Source organism: Oryctolagus cuniculus, chromosome 5 (assembly GCF_964237555.1).
Source record: "Oryctolagus cuniculus chromosome 5, mOryCun1.1, whole genome shotgun sequence".
NCBI lineage: Eukaryota > Metazoa > Chordata > Mammalia > Lagomorpha > Leporidae > Oryctolagus > Oryctolagus cuniculus.
Genome location: NC_091436.1, coordinates 139,849,285 through 139,874,364, shown reverse-complemented (window position 1 = coordinate 139,874,364; position 25,080 = coordinate 139,849,285). Strand labels below are relative to the sequence as shown.

Sequence of the window (25,080 nt, the reverse complement as noted above, 5' to 3'; positions counted from 1 at the left end):
GAGACCTGGATGAAGCTCCTGGCTCCTGGCTTCAGCCTGACCCAGCACTAGCCATTGCAAGCCATTTGGGAAGTGAACCATGAGATGGAAGATCTCTCTCTCTCTCTCTCTCTCTCTCTCTCTCTGCAACTCTGACCTTCAAATAAATAAGCAAGTCTTTTTTTTTTTTATTAAAGATTTACTTATTTATTTGAAAGGTAGAGATACAGAAAGAGGAGAAAGGGAGAGAGAGAGAAAAAGAGAGTGAGAGAGAATCTTCCATCCACTGGTTCACTCTCCAAATGACCACAATGACTAGGGCTGGGCCAGGCTGAAGCCAGGAGTCAGGAGCTTCATCCAGATCTCCCAAGCACTGCAGGGGCCCAAGTCCTTGGGCCATCTTCTGCTGCTTTTCCAAATGCATTAAGCAGGGAGCTGGATCAGAAGTAGAGCAGCCAGGACTTGAACTGGTACCCATATGGGATGCCAGCTCTGCAAGTGGAGGCTTAACATTCTACACCACAGTGCCAGCCCCAAGAAATTTTTTTTTTTTAATGATGAAGGAGCAAGTTAAATGGTACCACAGAAAAATGAGATAACTCCAGAATGTAGAAGATTCTGTAAGAAAACTGGCCTGGTCTCTTCAGAGCCGGTTCAGAGAAGAAAGACTGGGTTTTCCAGGGTAAAAAGGAGGGGAGGGCACTTTTTAACAATGTGGAGGCAGGAGTCAGCACAATGGTTAAGATGGTGCTTGGGATGCCGGCAGGGCAGCCACATGGAAGTGCCTGGGGCAGAGTCTCAGCTCTGCTCCCAGTTCCGGCTTCCTGCTGAAGTGCATCCTGGCAGGCAGCAGGTCCTCACCTAACACATGCGGTTCCCAGAGCCCTGGTCTGAACTCTCTGCTCCTGGCTTCAGCTTGGCGCAGCTCCAGCCATTGCAGCCTACTGGGGAGTGAACCAGCAGATGGAAGACCTCTCTCTCTCTCTCTATGCCTCTCCTTCTCTTTCTGTGTAACTCTGATTTTCAAATAAATAAGCCTTTTAAAAAATCTATTAAAAACAATAATGGTCTTTCAAAAAAAATCACCCAAGCAACTCAACACAGATTCAGCAAACCCTAACTTTGCCATCTTTGCTTTGTCTCCACCTATCTTTCATATCTGTCTCCACCTATCTTTTCTGAACCATTTAAAATACACTGCAAATACCGGGACCATTCATCCCTAAATACTTCGGGTACATCTCCTCCACAATCACAACAGAATTATCATAGCTAATCAATTAGTAATCCCTAGTGTAATCTAACATCTGTCCATATTCAAACTTTCCAAATTAAAATGCCTTTCATAGCATTTTTTATCTTTTCCAAAAATGTATTAGCTTTTGAACTTTTCCCAGCTTTACTTATTTAGGTATAACTGGTAAGTAAAAATTTTATCTCTGGGATGTGAGTATCCCAAGCAGCATCTTTATTTTATTTTTATTCAAAAGGCAGAGAGAAAGAAGCAGAGGGAAAGGGGGACAGAGATCTTCCATCTGCCAGTTTACGCCCCAGATGGCCACAACAGCCCTGGCTGGGCCAAACCAAAACCAAGAACCAGGAGCTTCTTCCTGGTCTCCTACATAGGTGCAGGGGCCCAAGGACTTGGACCATCTTCCACTGCTTTTCTCAGGCCAGCAGCAGAGAGCTGGATCAGAAGTGGAGCAGCTGGAACACGAATTGGCACCCATAGGGGATGCCAGGTGTCACACATGGCAGCTTTACCCACTACGCCACAACGCCGGCCCCTCCCAAGCAGCGTCTTACTCGCTGTGCCAAACATCTACCCCATTTGGGTGTTTATGGTCTTCTTCTGTGTTAGAAAACTTTCAAACTAGAAAGTTGGAAAGAATTTTTACACTATCCTGATTTCTGCACAATAACAGAAGACATTCCAAGCTGAGGCTCGTTAATATTACCTCTCCTTTGTTCTGGGGAATCAAAATGTTCTCGTTTATGATTTTTTTTTTCAAAAGGCACATTAAGAAACACACATTAAGAAACATAATGAAAACTCTGTGGTCTCTTCATTCAAGTTTGGCTTTAATATTTTATTAAAAATCCTAGAATTTGTAAATAGTAAAACACTGAAACTTGCTTCCGACACAAGAGTGACAATGCACTAACAATAAAGTCAAGGTAGAAGCTAAACTATCCAGAAACAGTAGCAACTCCATAGCCGGAAGGTAATCTGAGCAGGCAATTTTGCAGTGCAAAGCAGCCTCTCGGCCTGCAGTGGTGCTTCCTCACCGGCAGATGGCGCTGCAAAGCTTCCTGGGTGCCGGGGGAAGCCCATTTACCAATGGCTGTTGCCAACCGATGTGTTCGTATTAGAATTACTTTTACTGCTTACCGCAGTTACTCTTACACTACTCACTAACTGGTACAGAAGTGTTTTAACGACTACCAGTGCGAGCCGGCTGAATGTCAGCGCAGTTTCTTGGGAGGTGATCTGGAGCCAAGGGCTCCCGCCTGAGGGTGGTCCCTGCCCCGGGACCCTCCAGCTCCCCGCCGCACTGCCTGCGCGCTCAGCCCACCCCCTGCGTCTGAGCAAAACACTGCAGACGCGGGCAAGCCTCAACTCCCTCCACCTCTCCTTCGTTGCAACCACAGCCAAGCTTCTTGGCGATGCTCTCCCACCTCCACGCCTCCGACACCCGGGCCCCACGAGCTCACCTCTCCGAGGGAACTGCCTAGCTACTTCTCTCCTGGCTCGCTTGCACGTGCCCGCGCTTCCTCAGCCTTCTCTCACGTCGCATACCTTGGATGCCCCCACCCGCGTCCTCCTCCTCCCTGCCCATGCCCTAGATCAGTCTCTAGCGAGACTCCTTCTTCCCCAAACCCCATCACCTACCCAGCTGCCAACTCAGAGGCCCCACGTGCACTCTTGGTGCGCGCCTCTCCCCTCATCACACGGCCAAAGAACCGCAAGGCCCCTCCACGCTGGCCCCTGAGCGCCCCACAGAAATCTAGTCCCCTTCTTCCCATCTGCCACCACCCCCACCTCTGGCTCCCATTCTCTTCATCCTGATCTCTCTCGTCTACAGCACTTTCCACGCTGCGGTCTCAGGGATCTCTCGAAGGCACGGTTCTCTCTTTTGGTCCTGGGCTTAATGGTCTTCAGTTCCTCTCGATGAAGCGGACACCTCCCCCCGGCTGCCAGGGCCCAGCAGCAGCTGGACCAAGCCCTACCTCTCCAGCTTCACCGTTCCCCAGCTTTGCACCTCTCTGCCAGCCCCACGTCTGGTTAAAGGGTCTTCAGGCCTCAGCTTGCACCTCTGTTCTGCTAGGGCCCCCTCACTCATCAGCGCTGATGTAGGTGCCCCAGACCAGCAACACAGGGAAAGCAGCAGGGCTACCAACAGAACTGACTTTTCTTCCTCTTAAGGAAATGGATCCAACGTCCCTGCCCCACCTCCTGCAGTGGAGAAGCCCCCCCCCCCCCCCCAGCATCCCTGACCATCAGGAACCCTCCAGGGAGTGGCCTGGGGCTCCCCCTTCCTCCATCAGAAGAGCCATCTGTGGAGCTACCGAGCCCCTGGTGAGACAGGTGGCAGCTCTCCCAGCTGGGAGGTTTCCCTTTTCCAGTACACTCTGGGCCGACTGCAAGCACATTCACATGCTCTGGGTATGTCAACCTTGCATGGGAACGCAGATGTCAGCACGTCTGTCCCGCTAGGACCAGGGAGGGTGTGGGCTTTGAAGGGATGTGCAACCGCTTCTAAATGACTTTTCTTTGCTCCTTGGGTGACAGGGTCTCTGCTGGCCATTAGCGCAACTGCCCAGTGATGCAGGGCCCGAATGGGGACGTGGTGACCGAGGAGAAGCAATCTGGTGCTCCCTCTTCTCACCCTGACAGCTAATGGTCACCCTGACAAACCGCCCGTTTCGCTGCCATCCAGCCCAGCCCCACTGCGGCAGCCCACAAAGCAAAGCCCATCCTCCCTGTTCTCTAAGAGGTAACTCTTGCTGTTGGGGTCGACTACAGAGAACGCAGTCACACGTAAGCCCTGACTCAAGAGATGGCTGCTGCTGAAACTCGGAGCCCACACGCCTGGTGGCCCTGACCACCTGCTGCCTCCTGGCACAGCCCCTAACCCGGTGCTCCCTGGGACTGGTTCTGCATCCTCTCTCAAGTCTTGTGTAGACCTCTAGCTGCCAAATCTTCTAAAGATTTCTACCAAAAGGAAGTTCTAGAATCGCAGCAATTGAAACCCCAGGATGTGGAGACACTGTACGCCCTTGCTAACCCAAATGCTCGGCACAGCCAGGCTGTGAATTTCGGTCAGGCCCCTGTGTGCGCACCTTTGTAGGATCAGCACTTAATCCGGGTCAACACACGTGGCAGACCCTCGAGAAACACTTGTTGGATTTGAAAAATTCCTGTAAAAATCTCCCTTGAAGGCATCAGACTGAGAACCTTCTCCCAGAAGCTCCTGGTATAACCCAGGTCGGGCAGCAGGGGGCGCGCGCAGGGCTGCCACTCTGGTCAGAGGGACCCGCACCAACACCAAGAGGCCTGGATTTGGACCACCCCGCCCCACGTGCATGATGGGATTCCTAAGTTGCATGGTGAGAGAGCAGGCAGGAGGCAGGCTTCAGGGCCTAAGAACCCATTGAGTTAACTGCTAAGAGAGTATATGGAAAGAAGGGCGGAGGGGTCAGGCCCCCGCAGCTCAGCCTGAAGCAGCGCTCTCACCTCAGTTCATCTGGGGAAGGGGCTACAAAGCAGACAATCTTTATTCACAACTGGGGCGGCGGAGGGATGATACCCCTGGGTCAGTCCAAAAGCAGAGACAGTGGGTGGGAAGATGGCCACGGGCGGGGACTCAGCACTCGTCCTCACCCAGCAGGGCATAAGGGTTTCGGGCGGCCAGGCTGGACCCTGGGGCTGAGCCTGGGGTGTCCTCCTCCCCTTCTCCCTCCTCATCCGCATCCCGGTCCTCCTCTCCCTCCTCCTCACAGGAACTGCTCAGCTCTTCCTCTTCCTCCTCCTCCTCGTCACCTGCTGGCCCCACCCTGCCCTGTAAAACCACCAGCTCCGTGGTCTCTGGATGAGACTCCCAGGTGCCTGGGGAACCAAAACAAGAAAGAGAACGGGGGAAGAGTTTTGAGCAAGGAACTAAAAGCCAGAGAGACGGGCAAGAGGCAAGAACTAGGAGGAACAACCATTGTGACAGCTGCTGGCGATCCTTCATTCGCTCAACCTCCCACGTGCACAGAGCTGGACAGAAGCTGTAGACACGCGTCAACGTCAGCCTTCAGCCACAAAGCCCATACCCTCTTGCCCACACCATGGAGGGGCCTGGGGGAGAGTATCTGGGCTCTGACCTTTCTGTTCGCTGTAGCCCGGCGGGTGGAAACACAGGCTGAGGCGGCCGTCCACCGCCAGCCGCAGGAGGCTGTTGGCCGCTCTGTACACATCATTGCGGGCTGCCTTGGCTGTCTTGTAACCACGTTTCTCTGCCCAGGCTGCAGGGAGAGAAGAAGGATGGGAAGGGAAGCTGGCTAGCCAGGTGCCAACACAGTCCTCCCGGTTTTGCCCCCAAACATCCTAGGCCTAAAGATCTTGCTGACCCTGCAGTAGCAGCCTGGGGCTGCGTGCACGGCTGCTTCATCAGTGGCAGAATCTCTATGGAGAGGAAGGAAAAGACAGGGCAGGGTAAAGAGCGAGGCCCACGGGAACGGAGGGCAGCGAGAGGAGAGTCAGGAGGCGAGAGGCAGGGCTGGCAGTGCGGCGCAGCGGGCTAAGCTGCAGCCTGCCAACGCCGGCATCCCATACAGGAGCACCAGCTGGAGTCCCCCTCACTGCACTTCTGATCCAGCTCTCTGCCACTGCCCCTGGGAGGGTGGCAGAAGCTGGCCTGAGTACCCGGACCCCTGCCTCCCCTGTGGGTGACCCAGGCGACTTCCAGACTCCTTACTCAGCCTGGGCCAGCCCCAACTAATGTGGCCATTTGGGGAGTGAACCAGCTGGGGGAGATCTCTGTTATTCTGCTTTGTAAATAACCTAAAGTAAACCTTAAAAAAAGAAAGAGAGAGGTGAGAAGCCAGGAGCAGGGCGCTCACCTTCGCAGATGTCCCAGGCACACCAGGGGTGTTCTGCTGAGGGGTCGTTGGCCTCCGGGTGGCGCAGGTGCAGCAGGGCCTGCACGGGGATGCGGGAGGCCAGGTAGCCCACAGCCGTGTAGGGCTCCTGGATCTGGGCGATGGGGTAGATCCCTGCCAGGACCTGCAGGGGGCGGAAACAAGCACTCAGCTCCCACCCGGCGCTTCTCCTCGCCCCCAACCCGGTCTGCCTGCGCACCTGCAGCTGCCTGGGCAGAAGGGAGGGGAAGATCAGGCCGGGGCAGTCGCAGAGCTTCACGGACGGGGTGAGGAAGTAGGTCTGGAAGTACCGCGTGTGCCCAGGGGTCCTGGAGACGCTCACGACCTTGCGCCCCACCAGCCCGTTGATGAGCGAGGACTTGCCCACGTTGGGGAAACCTGAGACAAAGATGACAGACATTTGACAGGTCCTCCGCGGAGGCTCAGGACCTAGGGAAGGGGTATACCCTTGCGAACGATAGATTGGGCTCCCGCCCGCCGTGCTCAGGTCCCAGCCTCTCCATTTCCCAGCGCAGTGACCTCAGGCAATGTACTTCCTGGATCCACAGGGCAGGTGTCTCTGCCTCACAGAGGTCAGGAGGAATCAACGGTGCAGGTCGAGCCTGCGCCAGCACAGCGAGACGCCTCGGGGCTCACTGCCACTCTCCCCCGCCAGCACCTTCAGGCTGGCTGACCGCGCTGTCTACCCCGCCTGCGACTCAGCTCCAGACACCATTTCCTTCATGCCCCCTGGGCGACCGCTGCGGCAGTCACATCTGGAAGGCTTCAGGTTCCTGCACCTCTCTTCCTCCTGACATCCATCTTCCCAGCTCCCCTATTCTGGTCCCTTCATCCAGGGAGTCTTTGCTCCCGACTCTAGCACAGCGAGACCATGCAACACGCAACATGTGTCCTCAGGCCCCTCCTGACCCACCTCAGATTCCACGACCCAGCGGACAAGGCCGTGGTTCTGCCTCTCCCCTCTGTCCTACCCATCTGACCAAATCCCAGCCCTGTAAGATGCAAGGCTCCGCCCACCCAGCACCTGCTCCTGGGCAGCCCGAAGGCACGCTGGAGGCCTCCTTCCCTAAGAGGGAAGGAACAACTCTTCAACGCTCACCAGCCCCAGTTCTCTCTCCCGATTATAGAGAAACTCCTTTAAAGCTTTTTCTCACCACTTCTTTGTGCCATCTTCCTTGTGTCTATGTAACACACAACAAAACACACACAGTATCAGTGTGCAGCCACATGAACCCCATTCCATGCAGCCCTGGACCCAGAGTGAGGTACTGACCGCACCCTGTTCTTCTCCATCCTAACTCTCTCTGCCTTTTGATGTGAGCCTTTGCCTGACTCGAGACTCCACCCCTAATGTTTCTTTTTCTTTTCTTTTTTTTTTTAAAGATTTGTTTATTTGAAAGGCAGAGAATGAGAGCAAGGAAGAGAAGCGAAGAGAGAGAGATGTTCCATCCACTGGTTCACTCCTCAAATGGCAACAACAGCCAGGGCTGGGCCAGGACAAGGCCAGGAATCAGGATCTCCATCCAGGCCTCCCAAGTGGGTGGCAGGGACTTGAGCACTCAAACTTCCCCACATGTCTTAGCAGGGAGCTGGATCAGAAGCGGAGCGGCCAGGGCTTGAGCCAGCACGATATGGGATGTCAGCGTCGCAAGTAGCAGCTAAACCTGGTGTGCCAAACGCTGGCCCTCCTTGTATTCCTTCTTCATTGATGACCTGTGCCTGGATCTCTGAATGGTGTAGCTTCAGTCTGCAGCTTTTGAACTTCACAAGCGTGGAAGCTGTGGCAGCAGGCTCCTTCCACACAATGCCACGTGAGGCTCCCTGCACTGCCACTGTTCACCCCTTCGGTTTCCTCCTCCCCATTCCACGGGCTCCTCCCCCTCCCAGTCTACTGCAGTAATTCCAGTTGCTCAGAATGCAACCTGGAGGTCCTTTCTTCCTGGCTTTCTCCTGCACGCCGAGTGCAAGCCATGAGCAACCTCATTTTCTCTATGTTCAGAACACATCCTGGGGTGGGCACGTGGCCCAGCAGGCAAGATGCCCACTGAGATGCTTGCATCCCCTATCAGAGTATCTGGGTTCAATACCCGGCTGGCTCCTGGCTCCAGCTTCCTGCTAATGCAGACCCTGGAAGGCAGTGGCGATGGCTCAAGTAATTGGGTTCCTGCCACCCAAGTTGGAGACCTGGATTTGGAGTTCCTGACTCCCAGTTTCCACCTACCCTAATGTTGCAGGCATTTTGAGAATGAACCAGGGGCCGGCACTGCGGCATAACAGGTAAAGCTGCCACCTGCGGTGCCGGCATCCCATATGGGTGCCAGTTCAAGATCTGGCTGCTCCACTTCCGATCCAGCTCTCTTCTATGGCCTCAGAAAGCAGTGGAAGATGGCACAAGTCCTTGGGCCTCTGTACCCCTGTGGGAGAGCCAGAGGAAGGTCCTGGCTCCTGGCTTCAGATTGGCATAGCTCCGGCCATTATAGCCAACTGGGGAGTAAACCAGCAGATGGAAGATCTCTCTCTCTCTCTCTCTGCCTCTCCTCTGTGTAACTCTGATTTTCAAATAAATAAATAAATCTTTAAAAATAAAAAGAGTGAACCAGCAGATGGAAGTGTATGCACGCACGTTCTCTCTCTACACACATGCATGTTTTTTTTTTAAATAGATCCTGTGTTTGATCCCGCCTTACCACCTCCGACTCCACCACCCTACCTAAGCAACTCCTACTTCTCTCCTAGACCAGGATAATGGCCTCTGACGGCTCTCTGCTTTCCTTTCTTGCCCATCACTACCATTTATTCTCCAGTAGATAGGAAAAAAAATCTCATGAGACTTAGATGAAAACCCAAAATGCCCGTCATAACCGGTCACTAGACCTGTCCCCGCCCCCGGCACTCCTGCTGGTCCCAGGATCATGAAGCTTCTTCTCGCCTCCAGACCCTTTCTCTCGCTACCCTCCTAGCTCCGAATGGGTCACTCCCTGTTACCCAGGGCTCTCCTGGGGAGGCTCCCCCTGAGGCCCCAGTCACTCTCCATCCCCCGTCAATGCTTGATTTTGCTTTGTTGCCCCTGAATAATAACTGCGGATCACAAATCTGTCTACTCGCGAGAGAAGTAAGCTGCACTGAGTGTGGGGACTTCCGCGTCATGTCCCCGGTGGCGCGTCCATCACCAGCATGGCACCTGCCCTGACGGCGGGCGCTCGGGAAACCTTCGTTCAGCGGGTAAATGAGTGAGAACTGACGACAAGTCTATACTCAGGGCTTCCCGGGCAAAGCACTCTCCTCTCACTCTACCAAGGGAGGGAGCAGAGGGCCCTGCGACTGAGACCTAGGATCGGACATCAGGGAGCAATCACTCAGCCATCAGGCTGGCTCTGCCCAGGACAAAGGAGGCGCTGAAACACAGGTGGAGGCACTTCAAAGGAGCCCAGCTGCTCCAGGCTGCCGGGCTGCTCCGGAGTCAGGCTCTCTCCCCACTGCTATTATCTCAGACGTCATAACTTCACAAGGTCCCTTCACACCTCTCCCCCAACCTGGACAGGGCCCTGGGTCCCAGGCACACACTCCTTTCCCCCCACTCGGAGCTGTCACAGAGCCCTTAACTGAGGGGAGCCTGTCCCTGACAACACACTTAAAGCGTGATGACCTGCACGGAAACTACTCCCTGCTGCTACCAGGATTTAACACGCGCCGTCCTCGGGTCTAATTACGATGATGATGATGGAATCGGGGAGTATTCTCGTCCGGCTGGTGCGTAACTGCTACGTCTTAACAACCACCACCGTCACCTCTGTTACTACTGTGTATCAGAAGCCCCTATTCCCTTCATTCCTCACAACTATTCTTTTAATTGGGTAAAAAATTCCCCACTTTAAAAATGAAAGTGAGGGGCCGGTGCTGTGGCATAGCGGGTAAGGCCGCTTACCCCCCACCCCCCATGGGTACCAGTTTGAGTCCCAGCTGCTCCACTTCTGATCCAGCTCCCTGCTATGGCCTGGGAAAGCAGTGGAAGATGGCCCAAATCCTTAGGCTCCCACACCCACATGGAGACCCAGAAAACGTTCCTGGCTACAGATTGGCCCAACTCTGGCCATTGTGGCCATTTGGGGAGTAAACTAGCACATGGAAGACCTCTCTCTCTCTCTTCCTGCCTCTGCCTCTCTGCAACCCTGCCTTTCAAACAAATGCATCTTAAAGTAAAAAAAAAAAAAAAAAGAAAGAAAGAAAGAAAGAGAGAGAGAGAAAGAAAGAGAGATTCAAATAGCCTGCCCAGATCTCACTGCTGAGAAGAGGTGGGACTTCCCTGAGGCTGCCCGGGCCCTCCACTACAGCGGATGGCCTCCCCTGCCTTGTCTACGACCACAGGCAGAGGTCCCGCCTCAGAGAACTGATCTCCTTCACTCTTTTCCAAATCCTGAACTCCTGTACCCCGGGGACGCCACCACGCACAGGCAGCCGCTTCCTCACCCACGCAGCCAATGGTCACCACCCCGTCCTTGTAGCGCTCCCGGGTTGGGCCCGTGGGCTCCATCGCTGAGTCAGTCTGCTGCTCCACCAGGACTGCTGGCCCATCCTCCTCTTCTTCCTCTTCCCCAGAGCCATTGCCCCAGGTGGCCCCGGCCACATCCCGGGCGATCTTCTCCCGCCAACTGCTCAAGTCCACTGCTCAGAGAAGGACAAGAGGACAGAGGTTCTCCCGGGGCCCGCTGTGTGACAATGGCACCTGCAGTGCCGACCTGCACAACCGAAGGCTAGAGAACAACCTTGGCCAGCACCTGACCCCACACTAGAAGCACACACGCTGCTGTGAAGTACAGGAAACCAGAGCAGTAAGCCACTGGGCTTCTGTCCACCTGCAGTCTCTCTTCACCCAGCAAGCCCATCTGTTCCTGGTTCCATCCCTGTCCCCGGCCTCTAGCGTCCACCCACCAGGGAGAGGCTGTCCTCAGACGGGGAGCAAAACGACTCCTGGGCTTGGCACCCCCACAGCCTCCCATGGCTCCCACAACCAAGGGCCACACACCTTTCCCAGCAGTGATGGCTTCACAGGCTCTCAGCAGCTGCTCCGGCCCCAGAGCCCGAGTCCATCCTCTCCCCCGCCTCCGATTCTTCTTCAAGACTGAGATCGGAGGGGAAAGAGGGTTAGCACACAGGGCTGTATGCCTCATCTCGCTCACCACCCTTAGGCCTGAGACCGAGCACCGGTCAACAAGACCCTCTGTGTCCCCCCTGTGGCCCCTGCCACCCCACCTCTCCCACGGTGCTCTTCACTGCCAGCTCACCACTACTGGAGTCCTGCGGGGTGCGGGGGTCCCGTGGGAAAGAGGTGAAGAGGACGACATGGAGCTGGGGGTAGTGCTGGTGGAAGTAGTGCTTCCAGGCCACCACAAGGGCTGGCGGGGCCAGATCCACCTTGTTCAGGACCAGCACCAAGGCGAGTCCCAGCTCTCCAGTCACATACTCGTAAAGTGCTGGCGGGAAGTTCACAACCTGGGATTGGGAACAACGAGCGGTCGGCCCAGAGTGCTCTGCCTCCAGCTCCCTCCCACTCACCAGGCCCAGCTTAGAGACAAAGCCCTGGCCATACTGGAGTCTGGGTCAAAAACAGTACAGCAGCCACGGTGAACACAGTAAAGCCAGGGTCCAGGTCATGGGCACAGGTAGCAGGGAATCGAACACCAGGCGAGGAAATAACACACAGCACACTCAAGGAAAGGCAGGGGTCAGGCACAGGGATGGGGGGTTGGGTAGAAAGTATTGTTTTCACGTGCACGTGTGAGTACACGTGCATATGTGTGTGCAAGCACATAGGTGCATGTCTGTGTGCTAAGCGTGTTTTGTGAACACGTGTATAAATATGCCTGTGTACAGACGTGCAGGCACACCTGAATCCGTGAGTGGATGTGTACACATCATGAGGGCCCCCCCAACCTAAGAGTCTCCATAGACCTCCTTTTCTCCAGCAGAGCCAGCACTCACTCAGGGTAGCCCAGCAGCACAGTCTACAGCCTCAGCCCCCCCCCCCCCCAACACCGCACGTGGGTTCTACAGCGACCAGAGTGGCCGGGCTAAGACGACAGAGGGGGAAAAGGCATCTTTGGCCTGGGCAGCATGGAGCTCCCAGCTGGCTCGCAACACCCTCTGGAGCTCCACACTGGGGCTTTCTACAGGGCCAGCTCTGCTAGGCTCGGAGTCAGGATAAACAAGGTGAAGGCGTGTCAGCTGGCCAGGAGAGGAGTGACAGACTATGGTGAGATGGGAATGAACAAACTGAGTTCCTGACTGCAGTTATCAGCACAGGGTAGGGGAGGCTGGAAAGAAAGGAAGAACAAAACCTCTCTGTCTCCAACCCCCACCCCTGCCCTTCATCCTCTAAGAACCTCCCTCCCTCCCCGCCCCCGCACTCACTGGATGTCGGATATCAGTGATAAGCAGGACAATGTCCGACATCTCTAACACTCGCCACAGCTGTCTCCAAGTCTGCAAACACAAGATTGGGGGGCGAGAACTTGAGGCAGAGCCCCCGTCTCGCCTGACCCAGATCGCCCAACCGCGGCTCGCTGTGGCCCGGTCCCGCCCCCAGCCCGCTGTCACCTCCAGATTGTGCTCAAAGTAGCTGAGTTTCTCTGAGGTGAACGCCCCGTGGATCTTCCCAAGGTACTCCTGGAAGCTCCGCTCCTCCTGGCTCATCAGTTGCTCCTTGGACATCTCATAGCTCCAAGGTGGGCGGCGGGGGAAGTCCAGCACTGGGGATCCATGGAGAAGTGCAAAGAAGCAGGAGAAGTTTCAGGACCCCTGGCTGGCTCACTGTCCGCTCACCCGTCCACCCCGGGGTCTCGCTCGCTCTCACCTGAGCCGGGCTGGTAGACCTCCCGGATGTCCAGCTCCAGCAGCTCGGCGCTGACCGGCTGCAGCACCTGCTCCCGGGCTGCTCTCTTCCTCTTCTCCACCTCCTCCCTGCTGTCCCGCTCGAAATGCAGCCGGTATCTAAGGAAACACGGGCCGCGGTACCCAGCGCCAGCCCGGGAGCCAGACAACTTCGCCAAGCTTTCTCTCCGGAGCCGCTGAGAGTCTCTCTCCCAGCCAACCGTTCTCTCCTTCCCACAGTAGCGAAAACCAGACTCTCGGGCCCCTTTGTCAGGGAGGGCTGCGGCGGCTTGGGGCGGGGGGAACCTCGACCCGCCAGCAGCCGGCTTGCCCTGGACGCCCGGGGCCAGAGTCCCCCCTCCACGCTCACCGATTCGGGTCGTAGCCCCGCGGACCCAGGCCCTGGGAAGGCTGCTGATTAAGCCTGCGGATGTGATGGGTCACAGACTCCCCGTCCGAGGTGTCAGTCTGCTCCTCCCGCCGCTCCCGGCTCCCGCTGCGGCTGTTGGAACTGGAGCGCAGCCCATCTTGAAGTCCTGCGGGGAGGGGCCGGTGACGCCAGCGCTGGCCGGCTCTCAGGGGCCATAAGACCCCCCCCCCACGCCCCCGCCCCGGCCCCAGCCCCGGGAGGCCTGGCTCCCCTCCACCCACCCAACTTCCTCCGCGGCTCGGCCCTCCCAGCCACGCGCCCCAGGACCCCTCCGGATGTGCGCGGGGGCAGTCGCTGCTCCAGGGAGCTGCGGGAACGGCTTCCCCTCCCCCAGCTCCCCATCCTCGCCCACCCCTTCCAGCTATGGGGGAACCCCTCCACGGCCGCCCGCGCACCTCGGCGCGCGCTCGCCGCCCCCTCCCACGCCCCCTCCCCAGGTGCAGCGGGCACACCCCTCCCTCAGAGGTGCGGGAGCCCGAGCCCCGCCCCCTCCGCCCGCTCCCGCACTGACCTCGCTTCCGTTCGCGCTTGTCCTGCAGCTGCTTCTTCTTCTGCTTCACGCTGAAGGGCTTCTTCCTCGGCATGGCCCGGACCAGTCACCGGGCCCGCCCCTCCGCCGAGCTCCCGCCGCCTCAACTGACTCCCGGGGGCAGCCCCCGCCGCCAGGGCCCGGGACCCTCGAGGAGGCGGGGCTAGCGGGTGACGTCACGGACGGGCCGGGCCGGCCGGCGGCGACTGCCGGGACGGAAAGCAGACACGGGGTGGTCACGTCTCTCCCGGAGCGAGGCGAGGGGCTGAGGGGACGGGGCAGGCGGCCGGCACGTGAGAGTCAGCGGCACCGGCGGGGCGCAGCGGCGGTGGAGGAGGAGGCGCGCGTGGGAGGATCGGGCCCGCTCCGTCACGGACGCTACCAACGGGCGCCCGCAGGAGGGGGGGCGCGTGTCATCACTACCTTGCGCTCCCGGGAGACGCTACCACTCACCTGGCGGGGGCGGCGGAGCGGAGGGCGGGCCCAGCTACCTTCGGAGGGAGGGGGCGGGGACGCGCCGAGGCGACAGCACCGAGCGGGGATTGGCCTGGGTGGAAAGCGGAGACGGAGCACCCCGAGAGGGAAGCCCGCTTGCTGGCGACTCGTGGGGCACGGCCGGAGGTCTTAAGGGGCGGGTGGCGTTCTGCCGGTTCCCGGGCGCGGACCTGCTGGGACCCGAATTTCGATGCTAACGGGCGGGTCTGCAGATCCCAAGCGCGGGCGGGAAGGGAGACCCAGGTGGGACAAGGACTTTTGGAGGGAGGTCAGAGGGCACCGAGTTGTGCCTGCGGCTGTTCCCATGGTAACAGGGCACCGGAAGTGGCGACGTTAGGACGCGACAGCCCGCTCTCAGGCCGTCCGGCCCGGAAGCCCGTGGGCTCTGCAGCACACTGTGGTGTTTCTTGGCGGAGGAGAGGGCACTTGTAAGCACTTGGAGAGATGCAGCAAAGGTAAGGTTTGAGGTTGCCGCCGTGCCTAGCAGAGCGGGAGCGGGGCGGTTTTCGGGCGGGTGCGGCCGCGGCAGGGGCTCCCCGCTGCCTCCCGGAAGTGGAATGGCGGGAGCCTCAGCCCCGCTGCCCACCGGGCTCCCCCCGGAAGCGGAAACAGCTTCCAGCGTGCCCCTTCCTCACTGCCCTCCAAATCCCGCTGCAGCCATTGCCGCAGCCACGATGCCGAAACGAAAGAAGCAGAATCCGCAGCCGCCGCCACAGCAGCCCCCACGGCCCGAGCGGGAGGAGACTGGAGACGAGGAAGATGGTTGTCCCATGGGTAAGGGAGCGCACGTTCTCGGCAGCTGGGCCAGGCTGGGGCCAGGGACTAGGCAGGTGCGGGGGAGGGGGCGCTCACGGAAGGCGCGAGGGCGCACGCGCAGGGGAAGGGGCTGTCCTGCATGCAGCTTTAAGCCAGGAGTTTACTCACCTGAACTCCTGGCCTTTATCCGGCCCCCAAACCTTTCTGGAGGAGGCGGGGGAGGAAAAGCTAAAGTGCGGAGTGCGCAGCCGCAGGAGGAGAGGTGCGCGATGTTGCAGGCTGTGGCGGGTGGGAGCGCAGTCTGAGATCAAACTAGGAGGGTAGAATGCAGTGCGGCCGCCTTTTAAGCACTCCCCTGGGGGAGGGGGAGGGGAAAAGAGCTGTTTGATTGGCCAGCAGTTCAGGTGGGGGATTGAATTAGCCCTGGAATTACCTAGGATGTTGTGGTTGCACCAGTATGAGGGAAAGACAGTGGTCAGCGTCATTCCTGCATGACCGGGTTTCCTGAGTCTCTGCTTTCTAGCAGAACATGGAAACAGCTTGGCAGAGGAAAGGGCCCACAGATGGGGTGAGAATGTGCAACACTGATGATACATAGCTCACTTCGCTGATTGAGTTAAGGAGTGCATTCTAGAAGGACATCTGAGGACAGGATCATAGCCCATTCTGATGACGGTATTTTCATGTCTACTCTTAGGACCACCCAGCCTTCTGGGCCCTCCCCCCATGGCCAATGGAAAGCCTGGTGACCCCAAGTCAGGTGAGGAGGAGGGGACCCGGATCCTTGTATTAGATGCTGGAGAAGGGTGCAAGAGGAGAAGTGAAACCTAGCAAGAATTTCACATCTTACAATCCAGGATTCGATGCCTAAGTGAATGGAGAGAAGTTATGCATTCACAGACTGGAAAAGTCATAATATTGGCGTGAAAATGCAGGGAATCAGGGTGAGAGACTGTAAAGACAGTGTAAGTGAGAGGGCTACTCTGAACATCAAGATTTTTTGTAAAGCTACAGTGGTTACAGCTGTGACTTTGATGCAACAGAACAGATTAAAAAGGCAAGTAACAGGCCCACACATAATGAAAGTGCCTCAAAAAATTGATGGAAAACAGTTAAAACATAAGTTTATCTTGGTGCCTAAAATTTTCAAAGTGCATGCATGGTTTTTTCCTAATATGTGTTTTCTGTGAATTTTTTGACGTCTTCGTGTGTGAGCTCTTCATTTATAAAGATAGAACTGAAAAAGTGGTCTTTTCGATAAATGATGCTAGATCAGTTGGATAGTCGTGTAGGAAACGAATGGAATTTAACCTCCTCACAGTCTTAAAAATAACAGTACTAGTTGGACTGCAGATCTAAGTATAAAAGGTAAAAGAAAAATTATTGTAGAAAGTAAGTGTATATTCTTGGTCTTAGAGTAGCTAACAGTTCTTAGATGAGAAATACACATACACAAATTATAAAGAAAAGATTACTATATTCAACTACATTAGGTAACATAAACTTCTTTTAATCAGATGACATTGATTAACAGGAAGCCATAGAGTAGAAGACGGTATGTTCAACAAATATAACCAATAAAGAGCTCTTATCTGGAATATAAGAAGAACTCTTCCAGACAGTTCATTAGAAAAATTGGCAGAAGACCAGAACAGATTCTGGAGATCTTAATGGACCCAAACTGTGTGAACTAGTAGTCAACATCATTAGTCATCAAATACAGAATGAAAATATACCACGTTGGAGTTGGAACTCGTATGCATTATTGATGGGATTGTAAAATGGTACAAGCACTATGGAAAACAATATGGAATTTCTTCAAAAACTTAGAACTGCCATATGATCCAGTCCCACTTGTGGATATATATCCAAAATTATTGAAAGCAGGGTCTTGAGGAGATGTTTGCCCACCCATGTTCGTAGAGTATTCCCAGTAGGCAAGACCTGGAAGCATCCCAAATGTCCATTGATAGAAGAATGGATAAGCGAAGATAAAAGTACAATGGAATACCTTAAAAAAGGAAGAAAATGCTGTCACATAACTACAACCCAGATGAACTTGGAGGACTTTCTAAGTGAAACAAGCCCGTCACAGACAAATGCTGTATGATTCCACTTACATGAGGTATCTCAAGTCAAACTCATAGAAACAATAGAATGGTGGCTACCAGGGGCTGGGGGGCAGAGGGATGGAGGAAAGGGAATTGTTTAATGGGTACGGAGTTTTAGTTTTGCAACAGACAGTTCTGAAGATCTGTTTCACAACATGAATATACTTAACACTATTGAACTGTACACTAATACATAATTAAGATGGTACATTTTTAATATTTTTTAACCACAATAAAAGGCAAAAAACAACTCACCACTTTTCACATTCACCAGAATGGCAAAATCAAAAAGAATGATCATAGCAAGTGTTAAGCCTGTGTGATAATTGCTGGTGGGAGTGTAAATTGGTACAAACATTTTATAACAAAGCTTGACATTATTAAATTTGAGCATACATATGCTCTATGACCCAGCAATACCTACATATACTCAACAGAAATGCATGCATACGTATGTGTAACAAAGACATGTATAAAGATGTTCATAGCAGCATTTTTCGTTATAGCCCCAAACTGGAAGCCACCCACATGTCCATCTTCAATAGAATGGATAAATCAGTTGTTATGTATGTATGCAATGGGAAACTACACTGCAATGAAAATGAACGAACTGCTACTGGCAACCGGATGAATCTCACAAATACGATGTTGGCGAAAGAAGCCAGACACAAAAGAATGCAGACTGTATGATTCTATTTATGCGAAGTTCAAAAACGGGCAAAAACTAACCTGTGGTGTGAGCAGTCAGGACAGCGTTACTTTTGGGAGGGGGGAGGAGCATGGGGGCCCTTTTGAAGTGCTAATAAGGCTCTATCTCTTCACCTGGGTGGTGGAAACACAGCCTTGTTTACTTTGTGGTAACTGAGTTTGACACTTAAAAAAGTCTGTGCATCTTTCTGTCTATATACTGTACTTCAATAAAAGGGGGAAAAACAGGCTTCCGAGTCGGGCTAAACTGCTTGCTGATTGCTTTTCTGTGTCTTTCTCTTTCTCCAGCTTTTCACAGAGGTCCTCCGGGAGCAAGGGGACCAATGATTCCACCGCTGCTGAGTCTCCCTCCTCCTCCCCGGGGTAGAGGCCCAATGCGGGGAGGCCTTGGCCCCAGGTGTGGTCCATATGGTCGTGGTTGGTGGGGGGTCAACGCTGAACCTCCTTTTCCTGGGCCAGGCCATGGGGGTCCCTCCAGGGAAAGCTTTCACAAAGAACAGAGAAACCCTCGAAGGCTCAAAAGCTGGTCTCTTATCAAGAACACCTGCCCACCTAAGGATGGCCCCCAGGTTATGGAAGGTGAGGTCCATTTTGTTATACCCGTACACACTGAGTGAGTGGCTTCGTTTCCAGAATGCCTGTGACTCCTTTGGGATATCCTTTTCCTGTTGAAGTAGGAGTGGCCCTGATTGCTTTCTCTCTCAAGAGAAGGACCACCATGCCCAAATAGCTCGAAATGGCGGGGAGTAAGAAATCTGACCTCCTCTGTTTCTGCATGTCATTACAATTGCTTCCTTCTTTTCTCCGATTTTAAACTGCCCAATTTTCACTTGTTCACAGACAAATCTGACCGCCCTGTCTGCCGACACTTTTCCAAAAAGGGCCACTGTCGATATGAAGACCTCTGTGCCTTCTACCACCCGGGTGTCAATGGACCTCCTCTGTGAGACTGTGCCTTCCCGTCCAGGGTGGAAGAAGCCCTCTGTGACCTCGTGGGCATGCATTTCCCTGTGGCCCTGTGGTGGCTACTGTGAGGCTCTTCTGCCCACCCCCATCTACCACCTTTCCCGTCTGGGGTCCCAAGTGAGTCATCACCCGTGCGTGGTGTCCACACTTTCTTCTGATCCAGCCTCCAGAGACTGGCCTTCAGGACCCCGTCATTGCTCCCTTCAACTGCCTCCTGGATCCTCCCCCCTCGCCAAGTGACTGCTAAACAGGAAACCTCTTTGGTTGGTGCTGTTTCTTGTACATCTGTCCACCTATTCCCCAGTACTGCCCTCAATTCCTGAGAGCCCTGGAGTGGTTTCCTACCCCCTCTAACTGCTTGTTTTTAAAGTCTCTCACTTTTTTTTTTTTTTTTTTTTTTTTAAAACGTGACATCCTCAATGTTGTCAGCTGCTCGTGAAACTCCAGGTTGCCTGATCTGGGGTCAAGTTTGGGGGACTGGCTCACAGGTCCTCCCTGAAAGGCCCCACTCCCTGCTTTTGGATTCCGTAGTCTCTCTGTCAGTAGCATGATCCCCACCGCTATGGTCTGTGACCGCTGTGCTTTGTGAAACTCTGCAGCCCCTCGTAGCCTTTCTCAGTGTCTGTGGCATTTTTGTGACTTCTCAACACTAGAATATGTTTTTCTGCCAAAATGAGTGAAGCTCATGGTGCCCTCTTAACTTTCCCTCCAACATGGGAGAATTGTGAAGCTTTCCACAGACTGCCTCCCTGCTCCTTCCCGTTCCCCTGGTGTTGGCTATTCCAGGTCTGACATGGGCCTCTGGGCCCCGTCTAGTTCCTTTCCAGCCCACTTCAGTTTCACTGTCATTGTGAGGCCAGCGGCCCTCTCATTGGAATTCTGTGAATCCCACCTGGCCTATCTTTGGGTGGAACCTGGACAGTACTGTTGCCCTCTCCCAACCCTCTGTCCACATCCCTGGCACTGGTTGTTTTCTGTGAAAACGGCAGTGAACAGGTTCAGTCTTGAACTGGCCCTGAAGAAATGGGTCAGGAGTTAGGTGGCAGGAGGGTTGGAGGAGAACCGTTGGAAAACTGAGAATGAATTTTTTTTTCTTTTTAACTTTTTTTTTTAATATATTAGTAATAAATGCAGTGAAAATGAACATTTTCCTTACTCCCTGTGTTCCAGTCATCTTTGGAGGTGCAGCCACTGTTCTTCATGGAGTCCATCAGCTCATTCTTTGTTCAGTTCACGCACAGTGGTAATGGACAGTGACAGAGCTTATGTTTCTTCCAACATGAAAGAACCGTTGAGATCCTGTTGGCCTAGAGCTGGCTGCAGTGTGTTCAAGGGCAATGTTTTGTAGACCAGAAGAAAAGTCAAGTGTCTGTGGGGGTGATTTTTTAAACATTTTACCTATGTTTGTAAGTTTGGTGTTTATGGAGTGGTAATGAGAAGTAGTCTTCAAGTATCCATGGACCAGACAATGCACTATGCATTAGAGATAACAAGCAAAACCAAGGAATTTTAAATCTACAGAAGACACGTTCATCAAATCACAAATACATAAAAAAGTTACACCTGTCAAAAAGGCTATGAAGAAGGGCAGGTGTGGCAAAGCAGGTTAAGCCACTATTTGGGATGCCCACGTCCCATACTTATGGGAGTGCCTAGGATCAAGTCCTGCCCACACCTCCTGCTTCAGTCATGCTCCCTGCTAGTGCACCAGGGAGACCACAGATCAAGTCTCAGGCATTTGAGTAGCTGCCACTAGGATGGAGTTCCCGGTTCCTGGCTTCAGCCTGACCTATTCCCAGCTGTTGTGGCATTTGGAAAGTGAACTAGTGGATGGAAGATTTCTCTCCCTGCCTTTCAAGTAAATAAACATGAGTGAACACTGAACAGAAACAGCGAAAGGAGCATGTAGTGTCAGGGAAATAGTACCGATGCTAAGATTGAAAGAGATGCTTTGGAATGGTAACAGTCCTAGCTGCCTTTTATGACGTGTAAACAGATACATAAAGTAGGTAGCTGCATAAACAGGCATGCTGTTCATGTTAATGCTAGAGGCTGCCAGGACTGTGGCATAATGGATAAAGCTTCTGTTTGTGGTGCCAGCATCCCATATGGGCACTGGTTTGAGTCCCGGGTGCTCCACTTCTGATCCAGCTCTCTGCTAATGACCTGGAAAGGCAGCAGAGGATGACCCAAGCCCTGGGCCCCCACCTAGGAGACTTGAAAGAAGACCCCAACTCCTGGCTTGGGATCGGCCCAGCTCTAGCTGTTGGGGCCGTATGGAGACTGAAGCAGTGGGTAGAACTCTAACTCCATGAATCTTTTAGGGGGAAAAAAAAAAAAAAAAAAAAAAACTAGACATAAACCTGAGGTATCTATATAGGTTGTGGCTGAAGCCATGATCATGGATAATAGGAGTCTTCAGAAAGTTCAAGGAAAATGCGTATTGCGAAAATGCATGGATTTAATTCTGTTTTACTATGAACTTTAAGTACCTTCATATTCCTTCACTCTGTAAGTATCCAGTGCCTATTGTATTCCAGTTTATCAGGTTGACAGAAACCCAAGTTAATGGAAACTCAAGATCAGTCTTGAACAAAATAGAAGTTTATTTCTCTGACAAGACTTATGGCTTGACAGTCTAAGCCATATGTGACAGTTGTGCCACCACAAGGTTCTCAGGTATTTAGAACCCAGTCACCAGCTTCCAGGTCCACAGCCAATAACCACAGATTCCTGTTCACAATACAAAATGAAGCTCGCTCTTCCTCAGCTGTGTTCAAAGACTCGGGAGGAAGGAAGAGTGGAATACCTAAATTTTCAGTTAGTGTACAGCTCTTCAACTTCTATTGCCACTGGTAGTAATTCCTGAATTCTAGCTCTTTGGAAAAGTAGTCTTTGTTCAGGTAGTTATGTGCTAAACAACTTACTAGGGGGTTTTAGCTGGTAACAACATTGTAGAATGAATAGCCCCTACCCGCTATCCATTGCTGCAGTTTGGAGTGCAATAGGAAACAGCGGTAAGTGTCAGTGTCCTCCAGGCAAAGAGTACTAGGAATGCACCCACAGTCGAAGTTGTGTTTCTTCTCAGGTTTTTAAGAGATTAGGAATAGGTAGGCACTGTGGCACAGCGGGTTAAACTGCTGCCTGCTGCGCCAGCATCCCATATGGATGCCAGTTCTAGTCCCTGCTCCTCTGCTTCCAATCCACCTTGCTGTTAATACACCTGGGAAAGCAGCAGAAGATGGCCCAAGTCCTTAGGTCCTGCACCCAGGTGGGAGACCCAGATGAAGCTCCTGGCTCCTGGCTTCGGCTTGGCTAGCCCAGCCTGGGCTGATGTGGCTGGAGAGTGAACCAGTAAATGGAAGATTATTTTCTCTCTCTGTCCAACTCAGCCTCTCAAATAAATAAATCTTAAAAAAAAAAAAAAAAAAAAAAACTAGGAGTGACAGGATTAGAATTTGTGTCAGATAATTTCAAAGAAACCAGGAATTATTCTGGTTTGGATGCTGTCAGGAAGTAGGGGACAATCATAAACTGCACATCTTAGTAAATTTTTTAAAAAAGATCTATTGATTTATTCGAAGGAGTTACAGAAAGGCGCAGAGAGAGAGTCTTCCATCTGCTTGTTCACTCCCCAGATGGCTGCAACAGCTGGAACTGGGCGAATCCAAAGCCAGGAGCCAGGAGCCACTTATGGGTCTCCCATGACAGCGCAGGGGTCCAAGGACTTGGGCCATCTTATGCTTTCCCAGGCCGTAGCAGAGAGCGGGATCGGAAGTGGAGCAGCCAGGACTCAAACCAGCGCCCACATGGGAAGCCAGCACTGCAGGCAGAGGCTTTACCTTCTATGGCACAGCAACAGCCCTCTTAGAAAGTGTTATCTAGAAGGTGGGTGGAATGAAATGTGAGTGAAGCTGTAACCATCACTCATTTTAGCCAAGAGAGGACGCATTTTGTGACTCGTGCAATGATGTCATTTTTGTCTTGCTTAGACAAGATTGTGAAGTTTCTCTTCACCACAGTTACAGGATAACTTAATGTGACACCGGTTTTCTGTGAGATTGTTTTTGTTTAACAAGAGTAGCAAGGCCTGGTGCATGAGTGTCAGGCCAGCAGCACCTATTACTGATGGACTGGTTCCCAGATGTCACGCTGCTTTTCTCAAAAGTAAACAAAGGAGTCTGCGTCCATACCACTGTGAACGCCCAATCTCGCCTGATCTTGGAAAAGTAAACAAAGGAGTAATTACAGGTTGTGATGGATGATATGAAGGTAATAAAAGGTACCAAATAGAGAACAGTAGTTGGGAGACTACTCAAAACATAGTATGGAGGATAGAGCTCTCCCCTGAGGAAGTTACAGTTGAAACCACCCGGGGAGGAAAGTCTGACATCTAATACCTGAGTTGAGGGCAAGCAAGGACGGGCCTAAGAAGGAGGCTGACGGAGGGCAGAGAGGCAGGGAGGCGTCTGAGCATGGCGGCGGCTGGCTGTTTGCTCTATGCTAACATAATGTGTGAAGTGTTTATATGCATTGTCTTGTCTCAAACTTGTTGAATGAACACTTCAGTGCCTGTCCTGGGAAGGCACTGTTTTAGGAGCTGAGAAGAACAAAAATCACTCCCCATATGGAGCCTACATTGTTTTGAGGATGTTAGACAATAAGTACATGTATAATATGACTTTAAGTAATAATAAGTGCTCTGAAGAAGAAGTGGAGGAAGAGGCCAGAAAGTGACAGGACAAGGAGTGGTGGTTAACCTTGTGCTTGAGATGCCAGTGAAGACACCCGCATCCCATACCCGAGGACCTGGGTTTGAGATCTGGCTCCCGATTCCAGCTTCCTGCTAATGCAGACCCAGAGAGGCAGCCACAGTGGCTCAGGTAATTGTGTTCCTACCATCCATGTGGGAGACCTGGATTGAGTTCTTGGTTACTAGCTGTTGCAGACATTTGAGGAGTGAGCCAGCGGATGGAAACTCTGTATCTTTCTCTGCATCTCAAAAATTTGAAAAAAAATTTAATGTAAATTGGGTCATGTAACTCTACTCATCACCCTGCAATATCTTCCGTTTTAGTCAAAAGGAGAAGTTAAGGAGCCAGCATTGTGGCATAGTGGGTAAAGCCATCCCCTGCAATGCCAGCATCCATGTGGGTGCTGGTTCGTGTCCTGGCTGTTCCACTTCTGATCCAGCTCCCTGCTAATGGCCTGGGAAAAGCAGTGGAAGATGGTCTAGCTGTTTGGGTCCCTGTGGGAGACCAGGTTGAAGCTCCTGGTTCCTGGCTTTGGCCTGGCCCAGCCCTGGCCATTGCAGCCATTTGGGGAATGAACTAGCAGATAGAAATTCTCTCTTCTCAAAAAAAAAAAAAGGTATTTTTAAAGTCAGAGTTGGAAAGAGAGAAACACTACCTCTCAAATAAATAAATTTTTAAAAATATTTATTTATTTGAAAGAGTTACACAGAAAGAGGAGAGGCAGAGAGAGGACTTCCATCTGCTGGTTCACTCCCAAAATGGCTGCAACAGCCAGAGCTGTGCCGATCGAAAACCAGGAGCCAGGAGCTCTGGGTCATCTTCTACTGCTTTCCCAGGCCATAGCAGAGAGCTGGATCAGAAATGGAGCAGCCGGGACTCGAACTGGCCCCCATATGGCACTGCAGGCGGCAGCTTTACCCACTATGCCACAGCACCAGCCCTTCAAGTAAATAAATTAAAAAATTTTTATTATTAAAAACTTAATCTGAGTCACTTCAGCATTTTAAAAAAGATACTTGTTTACTTCAACATTTAGACCTCAGGAAGCGAAGCCAGCAAAGGCATGAAAAGAGCAGCCGTGGAGATGGAAAGGAGAGGTGCAAGCCGAGTGTCCCTGAGGGCGTGACCAGCTGTATCAGATGTTGCTGGGACAGTAGGCAGGATGAGCTCAGAGAACCGGCCCCTGAGCTGCTGACCTTGGCAAGAGTGAACTCAGCCAGTGACCAACACAAAGGCATGATTATAGTGGCTTACGGAGAGAAAGGAAGCGCCCTGCCCTAGCTCCCACACCTATTATTCACTGGAAGAGCTGGCAGTGACCCAGATCTTGACCGTGGT

General features: G+C 53.0%; 2 protein-coding genes across 2 annotated transcripts; one reads left to right on the top strand and one right to left on the bottom strand.

Annotated features, from left to right (window-relative positions):
* Positions 1–4,740: 4,740 nt before the first annotated feature.
* On the bottom strand, positions 4,741–14,154 carry GNL1 (G protein nucleolar 1 (putative)). Its single transcript, XM_051854896.2, has 12 exons — positions 13,935–14,154; positions 13,364–13,529; positions 12,977–13,113; positions 12,721–12,872; positions 12,535–12,606; positions 11,409–11,616; positions 11,150–11,245; positions 10,594–10,788; positions 6,326–6,504; positions 6,088–6,250; positions 5,350–5,490; positions 4,741–5,089 (listed from the first exon to the last, which is right to left on the bottom strand). Exons 1-12 carry the CDS (start codon positions 14,005–14,007, stop codon positions 4,848–4,850), a joined length of 1,824 nt encoding a protein of 607 aa, XP_051710856.1. The 5' UTR covers positions 14,008–14,154; the 3' UTR covers positions 4,741–4,847.
* Positions 14,155–14,608: 454 nt separating this feature from the next.
* Positions 14,609–20,143, top strand: PRR3 (proline rich 3). Its single transcript, XM_008262677.4, has 5 exons — positions 14,609–14,902; positions 15,105–15,221; positions 15,901–15,963; positions 18,311–18,601; positions 18,863–20,143. The coding sequence occupies exons 2-5, from the start codon at positions 15,122–15,124 to the stop codon at positions 18,967–18,969; spliced, it is 561 nt and encodes a 186-aa protein (XP_008260899.1). The 5' UTR covers positions 14,609–14,902; positions 15,105–15,121; the 3' UTR covers positions 18,970–20,143.
* Positions 20,144–25,080: the final 4,937 nt, after the last annotated feature.